The sequence below is a fragment of the Podarcis erhardii genome (genome assembly GCF_964252035.2).
Source record: "Podarcis erhardii genome assembly, chromosome: 1".
Lineage (NCBI taxonomy): Eukaryota > Metazoa > Chordata > Lepidosauria > Squamata > Lacertidae > Podarcis > Podarcis erhardii.
The window spans coordinates 108,598,244-108,620,552 of record NC_138497.1 but is presented as its reverse complement, the minus strand read 5'-3'; the positions used below and the strand labels follow the sequence as shown (position 1 = coordinate 108,620,552).

At 42.3% G+C, this 22,309-nt stretch overlaps 1 protein-coding gene across 1 annotated transcript in view; it reads left to right on the top strand.

Moving 5' to 3' along the window:
• Positions 1-22,023, top strand: part of PLA2R1 (phospholipase A2 receptor 1) — a 61,303-nt gene extending 39,280 nt beyond the window's left edge. Inside the window, exons 21-30 of the mRNA XM_081874267.1 lie at positions 2,586-2,703; positions 8,451-8,575; positions 10,975-11,119; positions 13,971-14,209; positions 14,788-14,956; positions 15,558-15,698; positions 17,321-17,437; positions 20,052-20,228; positions 21,336-21,365; positions 21,499-22,023. Coding sequence (XP_081730393.1) covers positions 2,586-2,703; positions 8,451-8,575; positions 10,975-11,119; positions 13,971-14,209; positions 14,788-14,956; positions 15,558-15,698; positions 17,321-17,437; positions 20,052-20,228; positions 21,336-21,365; positions 21,499-21,719 — 1,482 coding nt within the window. The 3' untranslated portion in view covers positions 21,720-22,023. The remainder of the gene's footprint in view (positions 1-2,585; positions 2,704-8,450; positions 8,576-10,974; positions 11,120-13,970; positions 14,210-14,787; positions 14,957-15,557; positions 15,699-17,320; positions 17,438-20,051; positions 20,229-21,335; positions 21,366-21,498) is intronic.
• Positions 22,024-22,309: the final 286 nt, after the last annotated feature.

Below are 22,309 nucleotides of genomic sequence, written 5' to 3'. Positions count from 1 at the left end.
GCAGAGTTCACCAACTTGTCAGCCGCAGAAGCATACGTGCTTTGCCTGATACTCACTGGTTCTCCCTCCCCTTCCCCACTGAAATTAGGCTTGAAATAAGCATTCTTTTGCAGCCAATAGAAGTACAGTTTCTACAGTTTGTCCCTAAAGATTGATGACTACTGATTTATTGGGAAATCTGACCATTTCGTCAGAAGGAAGACAAATGTTGAGAGCAGATGAAACAACTGGGAGGCCTTGATATCATACGTTACAGCTATAGCTAATAATGGACACCTTCCTGAAGGTGGCAAGCACCCCTGTCAACATAGTACAGTGGTACCTCGGGTTAAGTACTGAATTCGTTCTGGAGGTTCGTACTTAACCTGAAACTGTTCTTAACCTGAAGCACCACTTTAGCTAATGGGGCCTCCCACTGCCACCACGCTGCCAGAGCACAATTTCTGTTCTCATCCTGAAGCAAAGTTCTTAACCTGAAGCACTATTTCTGGGTTAGCGGAGTCTGTAACCTGAAGCGTATGTAACCTGAAGCGTATGTAACCTGAGATACCACTGTAGTGCAAAACTAACTAGTTAATTCAGCAGAACCTGGAAATTGGATTTACACTGTGCCTGTGAATCTGGACAGCCTCCATAGCAAAAAGACATGCATTTTCAAAATGGAAGGATACTGTAAACCCAGCTATAGAATCACTGTTAAACTCAGATTCTGCTTATGGGCTTCCCATAGAACATCTGGCTGGCCATTGTGAGAACAGAATGCTAGACTAGATTGGCCTTTGGCCTGATCCAGAAAGGCTGTTCTTATGTGCCTGAGTTACCTCAGGCAGAACCATGGAAAATCAGCAGCTCATACCTGGAGCAACCATTCAGGCTGCAACTATGCACTTGGCTGAGTTTTTTTGGCTGAGATTTCTCTTGCCTCTAACACTTCCTCCCAGCACCCAAAAGTAATAGTGGGAATTTCCACACAGACACACACTTTAATTCTCCTTTGTCTTGACCTAATCTTCACACAGTCACCGTCAGCAGTTTCCCTTGGCAAGCTGCCTCACTAGCCAGTGTTGCTCATCACTTCACTTTTTTTTCCTGTCAGATTTCTCTCCCTTGTGGCTTTCTGTTTCCAAGTACACTTAATTCTTCCTTATTCATCTATTTTCCTAATCTGGGGTTTCTTTTGTATTTCCTCCCCCACCTTAACACGCTCAAGAGTATGTACTTGTTTTCAGAAGTGGCCAGCATTGTGGGGGTCCTGCCAGTGTGCCTGCTTAGCCCTAAAACTTGCCCCATCCTGGTAAGTGGAACAGCACAACATTTGGAAGGGTGGTCTCTGCGTGCGCACACACACACACATACGTCAGCCACTCCTGTTCATTTTCCTTTCTTCAACTTACTTCTTCATTCTTTCCAAACTTCCTCTTGTCTAGGCCATGCAACTCAAATCCGATATGGGTTATTCAGGGCCAAAACACATGTGATCTGTCTTTGTCTTTAATGGTGCAAGTTTACTTTTGGGGGTGGGGTTAATGGACAGTTTATTACGGTTCCCCCACTTTTCCCATAGCATAGTTTGGTCTTTCCCTCCCCACCCTCCATTTGACTCCTTAATCTCTTCAATCATGTCGTGGTTAAATGTGTTCTGGGCAGTGAATTAAATAAAGATCAAAATCAATACGCAACAACCTTTCGTTGCGTTATCAGTGAAGCAGATGGCAGATTGGTAAGGCTGCTGTTTCTATGCTAAGCCTCCTGCTTTTCGTGGCAAGATGTGAGCTACTTGGTGAAGAGCTGCAGAAAGTCACTCCAAATCTCTTGAAAGAATGGGTTTTTATGTTGTTTGCAAAACAAGATTTTCTCATGAGCCGCTAATTGTAAAAAAAAAACTCCTGCATCCAGCCATCCATAACTGGTGTGACTCAGGATTTCCAGTGATGATGAATTTTTCGTTTGGCTGCCAGAGAAGCATTTGTCTGTGGGCAAAATGCCCAGGCGTTGAAAGCGTGCTGGTGTCCAGTAGGCTCGATGCAGTGTTTTTGTTGTGGTTGTTGTTGAATTAGTCTCAGTCTAATATCGCAGGTGGCTGCCTTAACGCTGCACAAAGCTTTTTGTCCATTGTGTTGTTGCTAGGCAAGTCTCCAGTTATGTGTTCCAGTTTGGTCTGGTTCAGTTCACTACTGGGCTTAGTGCATTACATACTAAGGAACAGAAGCATTTGTTAAGTTTTCTGCAGAGTGCCAAGGAATGTGCCATGAGTAATAGGTCTGGTGTATCCCTGCACTTAGTGCATCTGATCCAAATTTTCCCTTTCTACTGTGTTGCGGAAATTGCCAAGTTCCTACCAAGAGCAGAGGGGACCTTAAACGCCTCCTGGAATGTAGCCAAGGTTTAAAATGTGCTGTTCTGTGTTGGGAGCTGTGTGATCCCTCTTTCTACCCACTGTTTCCACAGCACTGAGTTGTTGGCTATTATTATGTATGGGTTGCCCTAGAGAGTAAGGTCTAGGTGAGAAAGTAGGTCAAAATATACCCTTCCCCTCCATTAAGAGTTACTGCTCCATTTAAATAGCTATTTCCTTTTTTGAGCAGTGCTTTCTGGTGCAGATTCCAAAGGACCCAGGCCTCCTGAGGAGCTGGAATTCTGCACAAACATTCTGCAGTCACTATGACGGATCGCTTGCTTCAATTGAAAATGAAGTTGAACAAGGTATAATAGTGAACCATTTCATAACAGCACTATAAAGATTTTTTGTTTGTTTGTTTTATGTTTTATGTTTATGTTTTATGTTTGTTTTATGTTGGCCTAACCAACAGATAACCTGTGTACCTTAAATAAAACCACAAGTGAATTGTATCAGCTTCAGTAGCTATTTTTAAGTATTGGTACTGAGAGGATCCAAATACAATTCCTTCAACACTAAAAATAATATGACCTGAGTGAGTTTTCTGTGCTAGATTCAAATATTTGTTGTTTTCTACTATGGCTGTAAAATACTACTGCACATCATTTAGTTACCACTACAGATCTTCTCTTCCAGCTGTACACCCTACCTGGGTGGATGGAGCAGCCAAGTAATTTCGTTGTCCCTGAGAGGGGGCAATGACAATAAAGATATTATTATTATTATTATTATTATTATTATTATTATTATTATTATTATTGAAGTCTGTAGTTAAAAGAGGAGAAATGTATTTTCAGGGGGGGGGCGAGTAATGATGTCAAAAGATATTCTCATTTCATACATTGGAAGTCATTCCATTCTGGGAAAGGTCCCATCTCTTGGGAAAAGAAAGCAGGGCTAAAACTGTTTTCTGGCATTTGGGACGGACACGGACATACTTGATGTCTATTTGTCTTCCTGCCTCAGACAGCAAAACAAGATTTCTGCTGAGCTCTTTAAGAACTGCAAAAATCAAAAGGCAATGTCAAAACAATATCAGAAAGACAATCTGCAGACACCCAACGGCTTCAGCACTTCCTCCCTTTAAGCCAGATAGGAAGGGAAGGTTTGGGAGTATGTGGCTTAGGGTAGTATCTGAAAATGTACTTACCTAACACTGCACAGACTGGCAGACACTTCACTCTCTCCACCTGGGAACAGCCAGGGGCCGAGAGAATAAATATGTCATTAAGAAATAGATATACGTAGCTCTCAGAGGTGTTTTGGAGGAAAGCATACCAGCCTCTTCTGATTTGATTGAAATCTGTCCCATATATTCTCCAAAGACCATATGACTTCCCTAAAAACATGTCCTGTAGCTAAAGTTATCCTGTCCATGGGTTCTGATGACTTGCTGTCACCTCTCACACTAAAAGAAGTGAAACAGACCACTGCATAGATTTTGTATGGCCTTGTGGACTTCATCCATGTGGGCAAATGGGCTTTCCTCCATCTCAGACATCTTCAGATGCCTAAAACATGGCCTTAAGAGGATGTCATTTGTTGCTGCCCTCGTAACCTCCAGAATTAAAGGTTGATTACTTGAGGATCAAGGATTCCTGCCTCACGCAGGAAATGGCCTTACACCTGCCTTCTGTAAAGAGCAAAAATAGCACCGAGTAAAAACTTCCCATTTCAAAATACTGATAACTAACTAGTGCCAGTGCTTGCTAGGGTAAGGTGCCAGATCTAAACACTATCACTATCACCCAGTCTTGTATTGTGTTTGCATTAGTAAAGTATTGTACTGCATTCAGCCTTTGCAAATAAACTTGGAAACTGACAGTACGAAGGAGACAGAGGTACAGAGAGCTATATAGGGAGGTTACTTGAAAGTAAGCCTGAGTTATTCCCATGTAACTGCCTGGCATGACAACCTTTTTGCCATTTCACACTTTCTCTGGGAGGAAAAAGGAGAAGAAGCTGCTGTTGTCTGTGTCTGTCGCATATTGGGCCCTCATTTCTTGTTCTATTGTTTTGACTGCATTTATTGTTCTGGCTTCCGCCAGAGCAAATGACCTTTTTGGAAAGATAGTGGAACAACTGAGGACTAGACTGCGGTGAAGCTACTTCTTCATTTCCCTTCCAAAGAAAGCTTCAAGTGGGTGGTCACAATTGTGGGAACAGTTACCTAGAATTAAGGCTCAATTAATTTACCAGGAATTAGAATTAAGGCTCAATTAATTCATCCCCTTTCATGGATCACTGCCTTGCCGTGGCAAAGGGGCTTGAAAAACTCAGAGAAGCTATGAACTATGCCAAGCAGGGCACCCAAGATGAACAGGATGAACAGGTCATAGTGGAGAGTTTTGACCAAACGTGATCCACCTGGAGGAGGAACCGGCAAGCCACTCTAGTATCCCTGCCAAGAAAACTCCATGGATAAAGACAACAGGCATATAAAAGTTATGACGCTGGAAGATGAGCCTCTCAGGTCGGATAGCATCCAACATGCTACTGGGGAAGAGCGGAGGGCAAGTACAAGTAGATCCAGAGCTGATGAAGCGGCTGGGCCAAAGCCGAAAGGACGCTCAGTTGCGGATATGCCTGGAAGCAAAAGGAAAGTCCAATGCTGTAAAGAAAAATATTGCATAGGAACCTGGAATGTAAGAACCATGAACCTGGGTAAGTTGGAGGTGGTCAAAAATAAGGTGACAAGGGAGACGTGAGGGAGTCCAAAGAATTGATGAAACTACGTTGTGTTGGAAGTAAGATTGTTTATTATTTGTGTATATGTATTCAAAAACTTTAATAAATATTTATTAAAAAAAAAAAGGTGACAAGAATAAATATTGACATCCTGGGCATCAGTGAACTAAAATGGACGGGAATGGGCGAATTCAGTTAGGATGACCATCATATCTACTACTGTGGGCAAGAAACCCGTAAAAGAAATGGAGTGGCCTTCATAGTCAACAAAAGAGTGGCGAAAGCTGTACTGGGATGCAATCTCAAAAATGATAGAATGATCTCGATACGAATCCAAGGCAGACCTTTTAACATCACAGTAATCCAAGTTTATGCACCAACTACTGGTGCTGAAGAAACTGAAATTGACCAATTCTATGAAGACTTACAACACCTTATAGAAGTGACACCAAAGAAGGATAAACAAAACAAATTCCTTCCAGTAGCACCTTAAAGACCAACTAAGTCAGTTCTTGGTATGAGCTTTCGTGTGCATGCACACTTCTTCAGATACACTGAAACAGAAGTTTCCAGACCCTTCTATATACCAAAGAAGGATGTTCTTCTCATTATAGGGGATTGGAATGCTAAAGTAGGGAGTCAAGAGATAAAAGGAACAACTGGCAAGTTTGGCCTTGGAGATCAAAACGAAGCAGGGCAAAGGCTAATAGAGTTCTGTCAAGAGAACAAGCTGGTCATCACAAACACGCTTTTCCAACAACACAAGAGACGACTCTACACATGGACATCACCAGATGGGCAGCATCGAAATCAGATTGATTATATTCTCTGCAGCCAAAGATGGAGAAGCTCTATACAGTCAGCAAAAACAAGACCTGGAGCTGACTGTGGCTCAGATCATCAGCTTCTTATAGCAAAATTCAAGCTTAAACTGAAGAAAGTAGGAAAAACCACTGGGCCGGTAACATACAATCTAAGTCAAATCCCTTATGAATACACAGTGGAAGTGAGGAACAGGTTTAAGGATTTAGATTTGCTGGACAGAGTGCCTGAAGAACTATGGATAGAGGCTCGCAACATTATACAGGAGGCAGCAACGAAAACCATCCCAATGAAAAGGAAATGCAAGAAAGCAAAGTGGCTGTCCAATGAGGCCTTACAAATAGCAGGGGAGAGAAGGCAAGCAAAATGCGAGGGAGATAGTGAAAGATACAGGAAATTGAATGCAGATTTCCAAAGAATAGCAAGGAGAGACAAGAAGGCCTTCTTAAACGAGCAGTGCAAAGAAATAGAGGAAAGCAATAGAATGGGAAGAACCAGAGATCTGTTCAAGAAAATTGGAGATATGAAAGGAACATTTCGTACAAAGATTACCATAATAAAGGACAAAAGTGGAAAGGACCTAACAGAAGCAGAAGACATCAAGAAGAGGTGGCAAGAATACACAGAGGAATTATACCAGAAAGATATAGATGTCTCGTATACCCCAGGTAGTGTGGTTGCTGACGTTGAGCCAGACATCCTGGAGAGTGAAGTCAAATGGGCCTTAGAAAGCACTGCAAATAACAAGGCCAGTGGAAGTGATGGTATTCCAGCTGAACTATTTAAAATTTTAAAAGATGATGCTGTTAAGGTGCTACACTCAATATGCTAGCAAGTTTGGAAAACTCAGCAGTGGCCAGAAGATTGGAGAAGATCAGTCTACATCCCAATCCCAAAGAAGGGCAGTGCCAAAGAATGCTCCAACTACCGCACAATTGCACTCATTTCACACACTAGCAAGGTTATGCTTAAAATTCTACAAGGAAGGCTCAAGCAGTATGTGGACCAAGAACTCCCAGAAGTGCAAACTGGATTTAAAAGAGGCAGAGGAACCAGAGACCAAATTGCAAACATGCGCTGGATTATGGAGAAAGCTAGAGAGTTCCAGAAAAACATCTACTTCTGCTTCATTGACTATTCAAAAGCCTTTGACTGTGTCGACCACAGCAAACTATGGCAAGATCTTAAAGAAATGGGAGTGCCTGATCACCTCATCTGTCTCCTGAGAAATTTCTATGTGGGACAAGAAGCTACAGTTAGAACTGAATATGGAACAACTGATTGGTTCAAAATTGGGAAAGGAGTACGGCAAGGCTATATATTGTCTCCCTGCTTATTTAACCTATATGCAGAATTCATCATGCGAAAGGCTGGGCTGGATGAATCCCAAGCCGGAATTAAGATTGCTGGAAGAAATATCAACAACCTCAGATATGCAGATGACACAACCTTGATGGCAGAAAGTGAGGAGGAATTAAAGAACCTTTTAATGAGGGTGAAAGAGGAGAGCACAAAATATGGTCTGAAGCTCAACATCAAAAAAACGAAGATCATGGCCACTGGTCCCATCACCTCCTGGCAAATAGAAGGGGAAGAAATGGAGGCAGTGAGAGATTTTACTTTCTTGGGCTCCATGATCACTGCAGATGGTGAGAGCAGCCACGAAATTAAAAGACGCCCGCTTCTTGGGAGAAAAGCAATGACAAACCTAGACAGCATCTTAAAAAGTAGAGACATCACCTTGCCAACAAAGGTCCGTATAGTTAAATCTATGGTTTTCCCAGTAATGATGTATGGAAGTGAGAGCTGGACCATACAGAAGGCTGATCGCCGAAGAATTGATGCTTTTGAATTATGGTGCTGGAGGAGACTCTTGAGAGTCCCATGGACTGCAAGAAGATCAAACCTATCCATTCTTAAGGAAATCAGCCCTGAGTGCTCACTGGAAGGACAGATCGTGAAGCTGAGGCTCCAGTACTTTGGCCACCTCATGAGAAGAGAAGACTCCCTGGAGAAGACCCTGATGTTGGGAAAGATGGAGGGCACAAGGAGAAGGGGACGACAGAGGATGAGATGGTTGGATAGTGTTTTCGAGGTTACCAGCATGAGTTTGACCAAACTGCGGGAGGCAGTGGAGGACAGAGGTGCCTGGTGTGCTCTGGTCCATGGGGTCACGAAGAGTCGGGCACGACTAAACGACTAAACAACAACAACAACAATTCACCAGGACTTATTTTCGAGTAAATAGGCATAGATCAAGCTGTGTTAGCCTCTGTTGTAGCACGCACAAGAGGCAAAATACACCACAGAGTAGGTGGGGAAAGAAAACAGCATTACATCAGGTCATTTCCCACTGACTTAATCAGTAGTTTTTTTCGTTTCTCACTGCCATGTGACTTCAGCCTCTGTAAAGTGCCACTGAGTAGAGACTAACTTAATTGTTTTGCTTCTGTTCTTAATGAGTTAAAAAAAGTCTGTCATCTTCAATTGCTTGATTTATACCTACAGGTGATTCATTTCTAACTGTGATTTCCTTGTCTAGCTTTCATAACAATGAATCTTTTGGGGCATAAATCAAATGTCTGGATTGGTCTGCAGAGTACTGATTACGAAAGATGGGCCAATGGGAAAGAGGTGGAATATTCCAACTGGTATCCAGCAGAAGCAGTGCAGGCAAGTGTTAAAAGTAGCTTTGTGTGGAGTTTTTGTTTGTGCGTTTTTTGACATTGGCTTTTTCTTGTATCCTCCTTTTCAGTCCTTTCTAATAAACATTGTCATAATGATAATAATAATTTATTACTTATAGCCTGCCCATCTGGCTGGGTTTCCCCAGTCACTCTGGGAGGCTTCCAGCAGAATATTAAAAGCACAATAAAAGATGAAACTTCCCTAAACAGGGCTGCCTTCAGATGTCTTCTAAAAGTCAGATCGTTGTTTATTTCCTTGACATCTGATGGGAGGGCGTTCCACAAGGCGGGCGCCACTACCGAGAAGGCCCTCTGCCTGGTTCCCTGTAACCTCACTTTTCATAGTGAGGGAACTGCCAGAAGACCCTTGGAGCTGGACTTCAGTGTCTGGGCTGAACAGTGGGGGTGGAGACGCTCCTTCAGGTATACTGGGCCGAGGCTGTTTAGAGCTTTAAAGGGCAGCACCAAAACTTTGAATTGTGCTCGGAAATGTACTGGGAGCCAATGTTGGTCTTTCAGGACCCGTGTTATATGGTCTCGGCGGCCACTCCCACTCACCAGTCTGACTGCTGTGTTCTAGATTAGTTGAAGTTTCCAGGTTACCTTCAGAGGTAGCCCCATGTAAAGTTCATTGTTGTAGTCCAAGTGGGAGATAACTAGAGCAGTGTTTCCCAACCTTGGGCCTCCAGCTGTTTTTGGACTACAATTCCCATCATCCCTTGCCACTGGTCTTGCTAGTCAGGGATGATGGGAGTTGTAGTTCAAAAACAGCTGGAGGCCCAAGGTTGGGAAACACTGAACTAGAGCATGCATCACTCTGGCAAGGCAGTCTACGGGCAGGTAGGGTCTCAGCCTGCATACCAGATGGAGCTGGTAGACAGCTGGTAGACAGGATTGCACAGGGGGATTAAGGCTATTAATGGCTACTAGCCATAGTGGTTATGCTCTACCTGCACTATCAAAGTCAGCCTGCCTCTGAATGCCCGTTGCTGGGAATCAAAAGTGAGAAGAGTGCTGTTGCTCTTGGATACTGCTTGCTGGCTTCCCATGGGCCAATGATAGAATAAGTTGCCTTTGGCCTGATTCAGCATGGCCTTCATATATTCACTATTACTCTGCATTTTCATTAAACTTTTTTTAAAAAAATTTTTTATTGATTTTCTTTTTTCTCATTACAAATATACTTATAACATACAATTTACATAGCACCTCTCCCTTCCCCCCTTTGGACTTCCCTCAACTTCCATTCCTGACTTATTATCCTCATTATTATATTCTGCTATTTTCTACAAATATATTTTCCCTTTATTTACATTATTTGTTCCCTATCCATAAAGTTGTTGGTGTTTTTTAAATTCTACCATCAGGTCAATATTCTTTATTTGCTTCTGCAAATATAATATAAAAGGTTCCCACTCTTTTTCAAAATCCCTATTGCCCTTTTCCCGAAGTCTGTCTGTCAGCTTCGCCAACTCCGCATAATTCATCAGTTTTTCTTGCCATTGTTCTTTTGTTGGAATTTCTCCAGTCTTCCAGTTCTGTGCTATCAATATTCTTGCCGCTGTCGTAGCATACATAGTGTTCTTTTCTCTTTCGGCAGATCTTGTCCTAAAATACCCAACAGGAAGGCTTCTGGCTGCTTAACGAATGTTATTTTAAACATTTTTTTTAATTCATTATATATCATTTCCCTATATACCTTAACACTTTTACAATCCCACCACATATGGTAAAAGGTCCCTTCAACCTTTTTATACCTCCAACACTCCCTCTGTTCATTTTAATATATTTTAATTTTTTTTTATGTTTTGGCCAATTTCACCAGTGAGATATACCATCTATACATCATCATCTTCATCTTTCTTTTAACAATATACAATCCGTAAATTTCAAATTTACTTTCCAAAGTTTTATCCAATCTTCGAATTGTATATTGTGGCATATATCTTGCACCCATTTGATCATAACTGATTTTACTTCCTCATCTTTCGTTTCCCATTCCAAGAGAATATTGTACATCTTATTTAGTAATTTTGAGTTCTCTTCTATTACTTCCTTTTGGAATTTAGAAACCGTGTAAAGAAAGCCTTTCTTATTGTCCTCTTTGAAGATACCTTTTAGCTGCCTATCACGTAACCAACTTTGCAAAAGTTGGTTGGTTAAACTTTTTATTTTTTAAGTACCAGGAAATCTATTGCTCTTTCATAAAAGGTTCAGGGTCTTTCCATTACTGTATCTACTGAGTAATCTTCTCTATTTTTTCTGATGATCATTTTGTTAATATGGCACATATATGTGTGTGTGTGTGTGTGTGTGTGTGTATGTATATGTGTGTGTATTGTTCTCACAGTGATTTCCATCATAACATATTGTTTACAGAATCACCATGATCACAGTACTGAAATCCAAGAAAAAGCTCCGCTATGTGCTTCCATATTAAATAAACCTAGCTTCAGTTTAATGGGAAAATGGCACCTAGAAAACTGTGGAAAAAGTAATGGGTTTATCTGCCAAAAGGCTCAAGGTAAAAAAATATTTTTTTCCTACTTACCCACCCCTAAAAAGGCACTTATATATGTCTACTCCAAATTAAGTCTTACTGAATTTACAGGGGTTACTCTCAGATAAGTAAATAAAGGATTGAAAAACTATTGTGTGTGTTGAATGAGTATATGCACATCTGTTGAGCGAGCGTGTGTTTGTGTTTGTGGAGGGGGGCAGGTCCTGAGCACACACCCATTGCTGCACATGTGGTCCTCAGAGGCAAAAAAAAGAAGTACCATAAATCATGTAACATTTGTTTTTGTAAGCATGTATGTTCTGTTCGTTTTCTGTGTAAGAAAATTTCCAAGACATATTAGCACTTCAGGAGGTATAATAGTCATAGTATGGGATTTAGCTTACTATTTAACATTTAACATTATTTTGCTCCAACAGTGTTCCTGGCATTGTGCAAAACACAGAAAGCATTTTCCCTACCCTCAGTGCTTACTGCTACAATTAGTAATTGGATTTTAGAAGGGTGAGAAGCAGGAAGAGAATGGGCCAGCACCCTCCCCATTCTGCAATGTGTAAACTGCTAGTTGGTGCTGCTCTTTCCACACATCTCTCTTGGCTCTGTTGACTCCTGGAGTGGAGCTACTTTTCAGGGGGTGCAGTTTTTGGCATGGGACTGATCTTTTTCTCAGTGGCAGAGCTTCATGCTCCGGCACTGGGGGCGGGGGTGGAGAGCAGGCGGGGGCAGGGCTAGCACACGTCCTGGGGGCGTGGCACGCTGCCCATAGGGGCGTGGCACACATCCTAGGAGCGTGGTGTGCCGCCCATAGGGGTGTGGCGCCCAGTGCGGGAGGGGGGCAGCCGCGATGGCACCTCGCCAGGATCACGATGCCAGGGTTGGTGTGCTCCCCCGACGCCTCTTCCTCCGCCAGTGCTTTATCTTACAATCAAGAGAGAATGTACAGGGTTTGGTTTTAAACAAATGGCATAGTGGGGTTTTAAAGGTCTGCCAAAAAAATAGAACCTCTTCTTTTTCCTTTCTGTGCCTTTTTTCTCCCAGTTCTGTCAATCCCCAGTGAGTTATCTTAAAGAAAATACAAGCAAATGATATTTTAAGATACCATATGAGTCATAAATTGCTCTGAGTTAATTTTAGTAAGCAATTTAAGAAATAGTAGACACAACAGTATTATGAGACAAAAATGGCCTATGATCATCCAGCTGCAATAATGGTACATTTGTATCTCTGCTCTCTTCTTTGGAAATGAAACATGAAATGTTTTCTCTCTAGTGAATGTTTGGGCATGTTACAGTCCTACTGGCTAAGATTAGTGGTTGAGCTTTTCACTCTTCCCCTTTCCCAAGACTGCTTCAAGCTTCATCATATGATTTTGTTTTATTTTTTACTAGTAGCAGATGTCACCCTAGACCAAAGGAGAACTCTTCTCCTTACAGTGGCACCTTGGTTTTCGAACATAATCCATTCCAGAAGACTGTTCGAGTTCCAAAACGTTTGAAAACCAAAAACTCAATACGGAAGCTGCATGGCATGTTCGACTTCCAAGGCGTGTTCGAAAACCAAAGCATTTACTTCCAAGTTTACGGTGTTCGAAAACCAAAACATTCGTCAACGGACACATTCGAAAACCGAGGTACCACTGTATTTGGATACTAGTAGTAGCACCCCATAAGCAAGAGTGATTCATAATGTTCCATTCAACTAAATCCTGCTCAGAATCTATTTCCATTGGATAGGATTCAACATGGTGGGGCTTATGCACATGGGAATGCAGTCCACGCATGCAGTGGGACCTTACCCCCTTCTCCTTCCTACCACGCTCCCCCCACCACCTGTTCTGGGGGTTCCTCCAACCTTCCAGAGCAAATTTAGGGGGCAAAGAGGGAAGAGAGGGGATGTCCCATTGTGTGTGCAGACCCCAATCTGTGCATGCAACAACTTAGTTGAAACTGCTTGGAGAATTGTCATATTCACTCTCTTTTTTATGGTAATGTACTTTATAATTCAGCATAAACTTAAATTCTCAAAGTACTTACAGCTTGAACTGTGATGTGCTACTATGGGGCTTATGCCTTTTAATTATGCTTACAAGGATCTGTCCTTCCAGTGAGCACTCAGTGCTAGTGTCAGTGAAAAGGCACAACTGGTTCCTTTATGCTACTACAGTGGTGCCCCGCAAGACGAACGCCTCGCAAGACGGAAAACCCGCTAGACGAAAGGGTTTTCCGTTTTGGAGGCGCTTCACAAAACGAATTTCCCTATGGGCTTGCTTCGCAAGATGAAATGTCTTGCGAGTTCCTGCGGGTTTTTCCCCCCTTTTCCCCCCTTTTCCTAAGCTGCTAAACCGCTTATCAGCTGATCCGCTGATAAGCCGCTTATCAGCTGATCCGCTAAAAGCCGCTAAACCGCTAATAGCGCTAATCCGCTAAGCTGTCAATGGGCTTGCTTCGCAAGACGAAAAAACCGCTATACGAAGAGCCTCACGGAACGGATTAATTTCGTCTTGCGAGGCACCACTGTATTCAGTTCTGGTCCAAGTCTGTGCAGTGATTGGTGCTTTCAAGGTTTTCAAATACTGAGCCAACGAAAAATGTTATTTTATTATTTACTCCTCCATTGGCTGAATTTTAAACAAGTTCTGGTAATAGTATTATGTACCATAATATCCTCTAATATATATTTTGTTTGGGTTTTTTCCTTGCTGCTTTTAATAGATTAATTTAGTTGTTACTTATATTACTTTCACACATGGCTATATCCTGTTTGAAAATGTAAATTTCTTAATAGCATACATTAAACTGAAAAGGTTTCCTACGGCGTTCCAGGTAACTCTTGATTTTTCATTTTATTCTTGTCACAGATATGTCTAGAAATGTCATACAGTCTTCCGTGATGTACCCAGTACCAAATACTTTAGAGTATGCAAACAAGACATATACATTAATCCGTGGGAATATGACTTGGTACATGGCTTTAAAAACCTGCAAGGAAAATGGGGCTGAATTGGTCAGCATTTCAGACCACTATCACCAAGCCTTCCTCACTGTAATTGTAAATCGACTGGGCTTTGCCCATTGGATTGGATTATTCACTTCAGATGTAGGTATTTAAAATATTTGCTCATTTGCTGTGATTTAGCAAGTACATTCAAATTTACCCTTTCAGTGGCTGAACATGTTAAGTGAGTTTGTAAATAAAACTCTGTGTGTCTTTATTACCATTTGCCTCTAAAAGTACCTTTTTAAAAAATACTGGGAGAGGCTGCAGTTCAGTGGTAGAACACCTGCATTGAATGAGGGTCCGAGGGTCCATCCTCAGACTGAGAGCCAGCGTGGTGTAGTGGTTAAGAGCGGTGGACTCGTAATCTGGTGAACTGGGTTCGCATCTCCGCTCCTCCACATGCAGCTGCTGGGTGACCTTGGGCCAGTCACACTTCTCTGAAGGGGAGGAAGGGAAAGGAGAATGTTAGCCGCTTTGAGACTCCTTAAAGGGAGTGAAAGTCGGGATATCAAATCCAAACTCTTCTTCTTCTTCCATCCCTGGCATCTCTAGTTGGGACTGGGAGAGACGTCTGTCTGAGAGAGGATGGGCTGCAATTTTGTAAGAAAGAGTTAAAAAATAAAAATCAGTTTGTGAACTGCCAGAGGTAATCAAACATTCCCCCCCCCCCACCCCAGAACGGCCTTAATTTTGAATGGTCAGATGGTACCAAGCCTCCGCATACTTTCTGGAGAGATGAGGAATCACAGACCTCTGGAAGCTGTGTCTACATTGATATTGACGGACGCTGGAGGAGCACTGACTGTGAGAGACTTCTGAATGGGGCAGTTTGCCATATTCCACCCCGTAAGCTGGTTCTCTCTCACATTAAACACTGAAACCCTCTCAGCAAAGAGCCCATTCTGGCCTCTGGGCATCGTCTTAAGGAAGTTAAAATGAGGAAAGGGCCTTGTTTAAAATGCTCCATGTAGAGATGTATTTCGCTTGTGTTGTAAATAGTCAGACTTTGTAATAACATGTCTGCCTAAGGAAAGAAGACAGCTTTCCCCAAATACGACGAGAAGTGCAACCAGTTTGCTCAGTTGAGCTGGTTCTTTGTGATGGGGATGATTCGGCTGCCTGGGGCTAAGCTGATAAAAAAAATAAGAGAGTACAGTGAAGGAGTAGAAAATATTATGTCATGAGCCCACAGCATGCTTCATGGTTCTTGGGGGAAGTTCCTTAAAAAAAAGCAAAAGATTACTTAAAAGCAGAGAGTTGCCCCATTTCCTTCCAGTTTTTGGTAACATACGTACCCTAGGCATAAGGTACACAAGTACTCTTGTACAGACAAAGGACTGGTGCTGATGTAATATATTTGTCTCAATAGGCTATTGCAGAATTTGTTAGATCTCTGGAGAGCAAATTCTGCCTTTCTGTTGTGGCTAAACTATTCCTTCTGTCACAGAGGAGAAGCCAACTGAATATAAGGGACTGTGTGATGAAAAACCTGTCCCTTGGATAAAATTTGAAAGGAGCTGCTACAGCTTTTCCACAGTTTTAGAGAACTCAGACTTTGATGAAGCATTTGAATTCTGCAAAAAGCAAGGTAATCTGTTGGTGGAAAAATTGGCAGAGGATTTATGGCCTTGCATCGCCTAATCGTCAGTGTTCTTTTCAAAGTTTCAGAGAAGTTATTTCAAAGACTATTGATCTGTTTTGATGTTGTTCAGCATAGCGAATGCAGTCCAGAAAAAGCTGGATAAATCTCTGGTACTGCCAAAGCAGTGAGTCCATGGCCACTTCACACATTAATGTATGTTATTAATTCATTGTACTCTGAATCTTTTTTAAATAAAAATTAACTAGGCAATTTACATGCAACAGCACATTGGGCACTTCCATACCGTACCAGCAAATTTATGGGGTTTTGCAGTGTCTCAGCACTCTTTTTTGAGGTGGGCGGGGGGGGGGAGCCATCCACAGCATCATGTTTGAGTTGAATGCATCCAAAATTCTGCACCCCACCCCCTGCTTTTTACTGCAGATTTCCTCTTACTAGGGGGGGGGGGGATCTGGTTAGTATTGTTATGACTAGTATAGACACAAAAACTATTCCGTTTCTGGAGCTGGTTTGTTTCTGAGATTAGGGGGGAATAGTCTACTGCTATACCTCCCCAGTTCCAGTTTGGCCTAGCGGGGCACACCTGAACCATTGTATTTATGGAAACAGCTATGGAAAGGTTATTGGTGCTGCTTTGGAATGAGGAAATATGTAATCTGTGCATGTAATTTTGTGTTTTTTTTTCCGTACCAGAGTACATCATCAGAAGGCCTAGCTTGGAATTTTTTTGCTAGGCTTTTTGTTGGTGCGCGGGTCCCAAAGCTACTAAGGAGGGGAAAATTCCTGATAATTTCACATGCCAGCAAGAGAAAATTGCAATGAAACAGACCCATGCAACTTTCTCTTTGGATTATTGTGCAGCCTTGCTCATCTCTACTCTACAGCCTTGCTCATCTTAAATTAATATGACATTGTTTCTTGATCTAAGGATGCACCCATGATATTGAGTAATGATTCCGAGTATCATGGAAGGTAGCTGAGGATTTATTGGGGGGGGGTATTTATGTACTGCTGTTCATATTTGAGTATTAATGCCCTACCATTCAGTGACTTATCAGGGCAGTTTACGTAGTCAAGAAATACAAAAACAAAACAATAAAACAGAAATATGTGTTAACTTGCTTGCGCGCACGCAGAAACAAAACATAGATTTGAAGCTAAAACATGGAAAGTTTTAAAAGAAAGTCTTTGCCTGCTGCTGGACTGACATTAAGATAGGGAAACCTCCATAAGGTGAGCATCACACAGGGAGTCTGTCCTCAGTGGATGAAGGGCTGCTTACTAGTAACCTCCCATTGTACTTCACTTGGTGGGGACAATCGGAGAAGGTCTCTGGTTAAGATCTTAGGTTCCAAGGAGGCACATGTGAGGGCAAGCATTCCTTTAGGCACTCAGGTCTTAACTTTAAAAGTAAAAACTAGCACTTCAAAGAATTGAGCCTGGAAACAAACTAGAAACTATTGCAACTGGCAATGTACTGGCATGGTCTGCTCATTGCATTTGATAGCAATGCGTAGAGTTCAGATAGCATTGTGAGAGAGTGTTGGTTTTTAAGCAAACCATGCGTAAATCTGAATCTCTCTCTTTCTCTCGGCTTTCATCCTCAGGTTCTAATCTTCTAACTATTGAAGATGATCATGAAAATGCTTTTCTTCTGGAAGAACTGCATTCTTCTGGGCCTTCAGTTGAAACGATTTGGCTGAATATCCAGTTTGCTACTGAGAGTAAGTAAAGGGAATTGATCAGATACAGATACAGATACATCCATCCGTTTCTGTATAGCTGTCTTTACAGGGCAAGTTGCTTGGCTCATTAGTTAACATACCGTATTTTTCACACCATAGGACGCACTTTTTCTCTCCTAAAAAGCAAGGGAAAATGTATGTGCGTCCTATGGAGCGAATGCAGGGGGGAGGCAGTCGGGAAAAGCCCCCAAGAGCCGCACACAAGCTCCGTGCGCTCTTGCGGGCTTTTCCCCAGGAGGGAGAAGGGACTGACTGGCCGCATCAGTTGCTTCTCCCACCTCCCAGGAAAGGCAGAAGAAGCCGTGCAGCCCTTTTAAAGTGTGCGCGGCTTCTGCCGGTTTTGCGAAAGGTGAGGGAATCCCCCCACCTCCCAGAAAAGCAAGGAAAGCCCTGCGCAGCGTCTCCCGGCAAGGAGAGGCTGCACGGGGCTATGGATTCTTTAGCCCCATGCAGCCTCTCCCGGGAGAGAGAGGATGCACGGGGCTAAAGGGGAAGCCAAAACAGCAAGCGGGATCCATCCCGCCCCCTGCCTTGGCTTGCTCCATAGCTGCGCGCAACCCCTCTGGCAGGGAGAGGCTGCACGGGGCTATGGATTCTTTAGCCCCATGCAGCCTCTCCCGGGAGAGAGAGGATGCACGGGGCTAAAGGGGAAGCCAAAACAGCAAGCGGGATCCATCCCGCCCCCTGCCTTGGCTTGCTCCATAGCTGCGCGCAACCCCTCCGGCAGGGAGAGGCTGCACGGGGCTATGGATTCTTTAGCCCTCCGCAGCGTCTCCTGGCAAGGAGAGGATGCACGGGGCTAAAGGGGAAGCCAAAACAGCTAGCGGGATCCATCCTGCTCGCTGCCTTGGCTTGTGCCATAGCTGCGCACAACCCCTCCGGCAGGGAGAGGTTGTGCGCAGCCTGTACGCTGCTCTTTGGGGCTGGGGGGGAAATATTTTTTTTCTTGATTTCCCCCCCCAAAAAAACTGGGTGCGCCCTATGGTCCGGTGCGCCCTATGGTGCGAAAAATACGGTATACGCCGTAGTCGGTAAGATACTCTGCCACATTCTGGCTACATGATCACTTTGCTTCTGTTGCATTTCTTCTTCTGTAATGAGCTAATTCCTCAGTCTGAATACCTACTAATAAGTATGTCTCTGTGTTTGAAATACGGATGGTCTGGCAGGAAAACCAGTTGTTGTTTCCTCCAGGGGTTTTCCCCACACACACCCTGCCACACCTCTTGGTCAATGCTGTTCCTTCCATCTTGGGCTTTTTCTTGCCATATCTGAAGGAGCATCTCCACCCACATTGTTCAGACCGGGCACTGAGGTCTAGCCCCAAGGGCCTTCTCGGCAGTAGCGCTCTCCCTGTGGAACACCCTCCCATCAGATGTCAAGGAGATGTCTTTTAGAAGACATCAGAAGGTAGCTCTGTATCGGGAGGTCTTTGGTGTTTTATTATGTTTTTATATGTGTTGGAAGCCGCCCAGAGTTATTATTATTACATCTTATCCAGAAGTGACTAGGAAGCACATCCTGCTATAAGCTATTCTGATCAACCCTTCTTCCCAGTACTAAAAAGGGAAGGAAATACAAGTCAAGGCATATTTGTTTATTTATTTATTTATTTATTTATTTATTTATTTATTTATTTATTTATTTAAAATCAACACTCCATTGTGACTAATCTGGGAGGAAGTTACAATGTCATAAAATTTACAAATTTGAAAGAGTAATAATCAATACATACAATTTTAAGGGTCTTGTGGGGTCAGTGTCCCTATGCCGAAGTTCTTAAATGTTCCTAACATGAACTGGAATTCTTATAGGTACCATTACCATAGAGCCCAGAAACATTTCTGTTTTGCACACTGACAAATCTTATTTAGAGATTTCTTTCTGCTGAACTGCTCTTATAGGCTTGTTAAAGGTTTGTGGGATGATTCCAAAATAGTTTTGGAAGAATACACAGTAATGGCACTGCAGCTGAATTAAACATGCATTTGGACTTAGAGGAAACACTTCATTTTGTTTATTATTTCAAGTACAGTTGTGAACTTTTTTTGGTTTTACTCGTTTGTAAATTGCTTTGAGGGTTTTTTTTGTATTTTTACAATCAAGTGATGTATGAAGTTTATGAAATAAGCAAATAACTTTATTTTTTTGGGTTGTAAGCCACTCCATCCCAAAGGCTGTAAGCAGCAGACAGTTAAAAACCAATATTTTTTAAAAAAAATAAACAAACAACATATTGCATTTTAAAAAATGAGGGTAGATCCCCAAAGAAATGGAATTTTCATAAATATTCCATGAACACCTCCAAAATAGCTTAACTTCTATGGCAAGGAGGACACCTTCTTATTCTTGCTTGGAGGCGGCTAAAGCTAGATGGAACTTACCCTCACCACTGCAGACCCCAAAAAACTGCTTAGTTTTTATACAGGAAGCAACAGAAATATGGAATTCTGCTCACAGATGCTCTTAGAAAACCCCCCCAAAAAATCAGTTCTGATGTAAGCAAATATTTGGGAAGGAATGTGACAATTAGAATTGCATTCTGCTCTGCACAGCTGTATAATGATTTCCACAATTTTTTTTTTGCCCATAGACAATACAATAACGTGGTTTAATGGTTCCCCCATTCAATATTCAAACTGGGGCATCCAAGAACCTGATCTAGGTCAGCTGACAGGAAAATTTTGTGTTGCCTTAAGGACCACAGATGGAGTCTGGCAATCATCAACCTGCCAAGATAAAAAAGGATTTGTATGCAAAAGAAGCACAGGTATGACTCCACATTGAAAACAACATATGCGGGTCCCCAATCTTTTTGGGCCTGGGGGAATGCACCTGAAATCTGCAAAGCTGTCAAGGCCCATTTTGCAGAAGAAAAACAGGTGATGCTCAGACCATTCCCCCCCACCCCCGCAAGCCAAGCCAACTGTACACACATACAAAAAAAGCAAACAAATCAAGTAACACATCTATCTAAACCAGGAGTAGTCAACCCTTTTTATACCTACCACCCACTAATGCATCTTACTTGATGGTAAAATTTCCTTACCGCCCACCAGTGCTTGATGGAAAGAGGATTCAGCTTGTGCCTACCGCCCACCTAGAATCCTGAAATGCTCACTAGTGGGTGGTAGGGACCAGGTTGACAACCCCTGATCTAAACAAAAATTTCAAAATACAAAATTGAGAGAGCTGGAGGCGGGGTTGCCAAAGGAGATGTTTGAGGGCACTGTCAGTTCCTCTTCGAATTCTAGCCTTCCAACTTACGCTTTGTCAGTTATCAGATTATTGGCGCTAGTAAAAATCCCACCTCCTGTCAGCAGGGCTCTATGGAGTGGCAGATCCGCCGCTACATCAGCAGCCCGGCTTCCCACAGCATCAGTTTTGTTGATCCCATCACATACCTTGAGTGGGGGGGGGGGGTCTGTCACTTGGTTGGATACTGAAAATTGATTCCCGTTAGTGAGCAAGAAACGTACTACTTCATCACTTTCCTGTGGGATTCCCTTTCAATTACTTCCACTGAATCAGTTGTGATTACTTCTATTCTAAGTAAATATTAGGACTGCATTGCTAGTTGGTTAAACCCTTTATGTACAGGTGAATAAAAATCAAAAGCATTTTTGTTGCTAGAAGAATGAATGGTTAATTGTTGATAAAATGTTCTTTAGCTGGACCATTTTTAGTTAAGGTATTGATGTTATTGCCTGGCCAGATTTGTTCCTTGGTTCTCAAATTCTTTTTTCATGTAGATGAATTTATTAAATGTGAGACTTGACTTGATGACTACAGACTAATATCTTCTGTGTATAACTAAGCAGTTAATTGTGCAAGCCCACTCTTGTACACTGTTCAATTCTGGGTTATTATTTTTCAGCTAATGAAATTTCAGTACAGCCCATTAAAGGTACGTTTGTAATAACTTTGCTATTAGAGAAATTAGAGTCAGAAATTTTAGAGTCAGAGAAATTGAAGCTAAAACAAAACATAGTGTTATTTCACTTGATGTTTTCTCCTCTTTCCTTCTTCACCTTTCCCAGTACCGTACCGTAGAATTGTGGTCTTGGTGGTATTATTGACATTTGTGATAGCTGCCAGTGCTATATTTGCATGTTGGTGGTGCTTGAACAAACCCACCCATCTCTTTAGAAGCATGCTGCAGCTGAGAAGTGCTTGTCCAGAAGAAGCGAACTCTGACACTCCAGCCATTGAAGAAAGCATCCTCATTTGCAATCTTGAGAAAAATGATGAAATTCAATGATACAGCAGTAAGGACCAAGAACACATTCATTTAATACAAAATATTATATATTCAGCCTGTACAATTAAAATCAATTTCGTGTTCTTAACACAATGTAAGATCAGATCATTGTGTGCCTATACCCTTTTGTAATCAGCTTTTGACTGATCAAGAATGGAAGAGACCTGCTACAGCCTACACCATGTTATATGTTCATTGCTATATATGGGCTGAAAACTCTGGAAGTAGTGCACAGACTTGAAGCAGATACAATGCTATTGATATTTATCGTCCAGTAAACCCACTGGAAGAGTCGAGATCAAGCACAAGTGACGTCTAAAGATGATATCTTGAAGAACATGACCTTCTGTGATGCTGCTGGAATCAAAATCCTTAGAAGGATTCAAAATACCAGCACCCCATGTCTTATTATTCTCCTCTTCCATGGACTAGAATTCTCTTATTTCACTGTGTGAAAGGGTCTGTGAAAGGTGCATCATAACAACTCTCCACTGTTGTGGTTTGGAGTGGGCTGAGTTTGTTTCTCCTCAGTGCTCATCAGCTATGGTTTCTACATACCCTTCATGTGCCTTCTTTCATAAAGCTTCTAA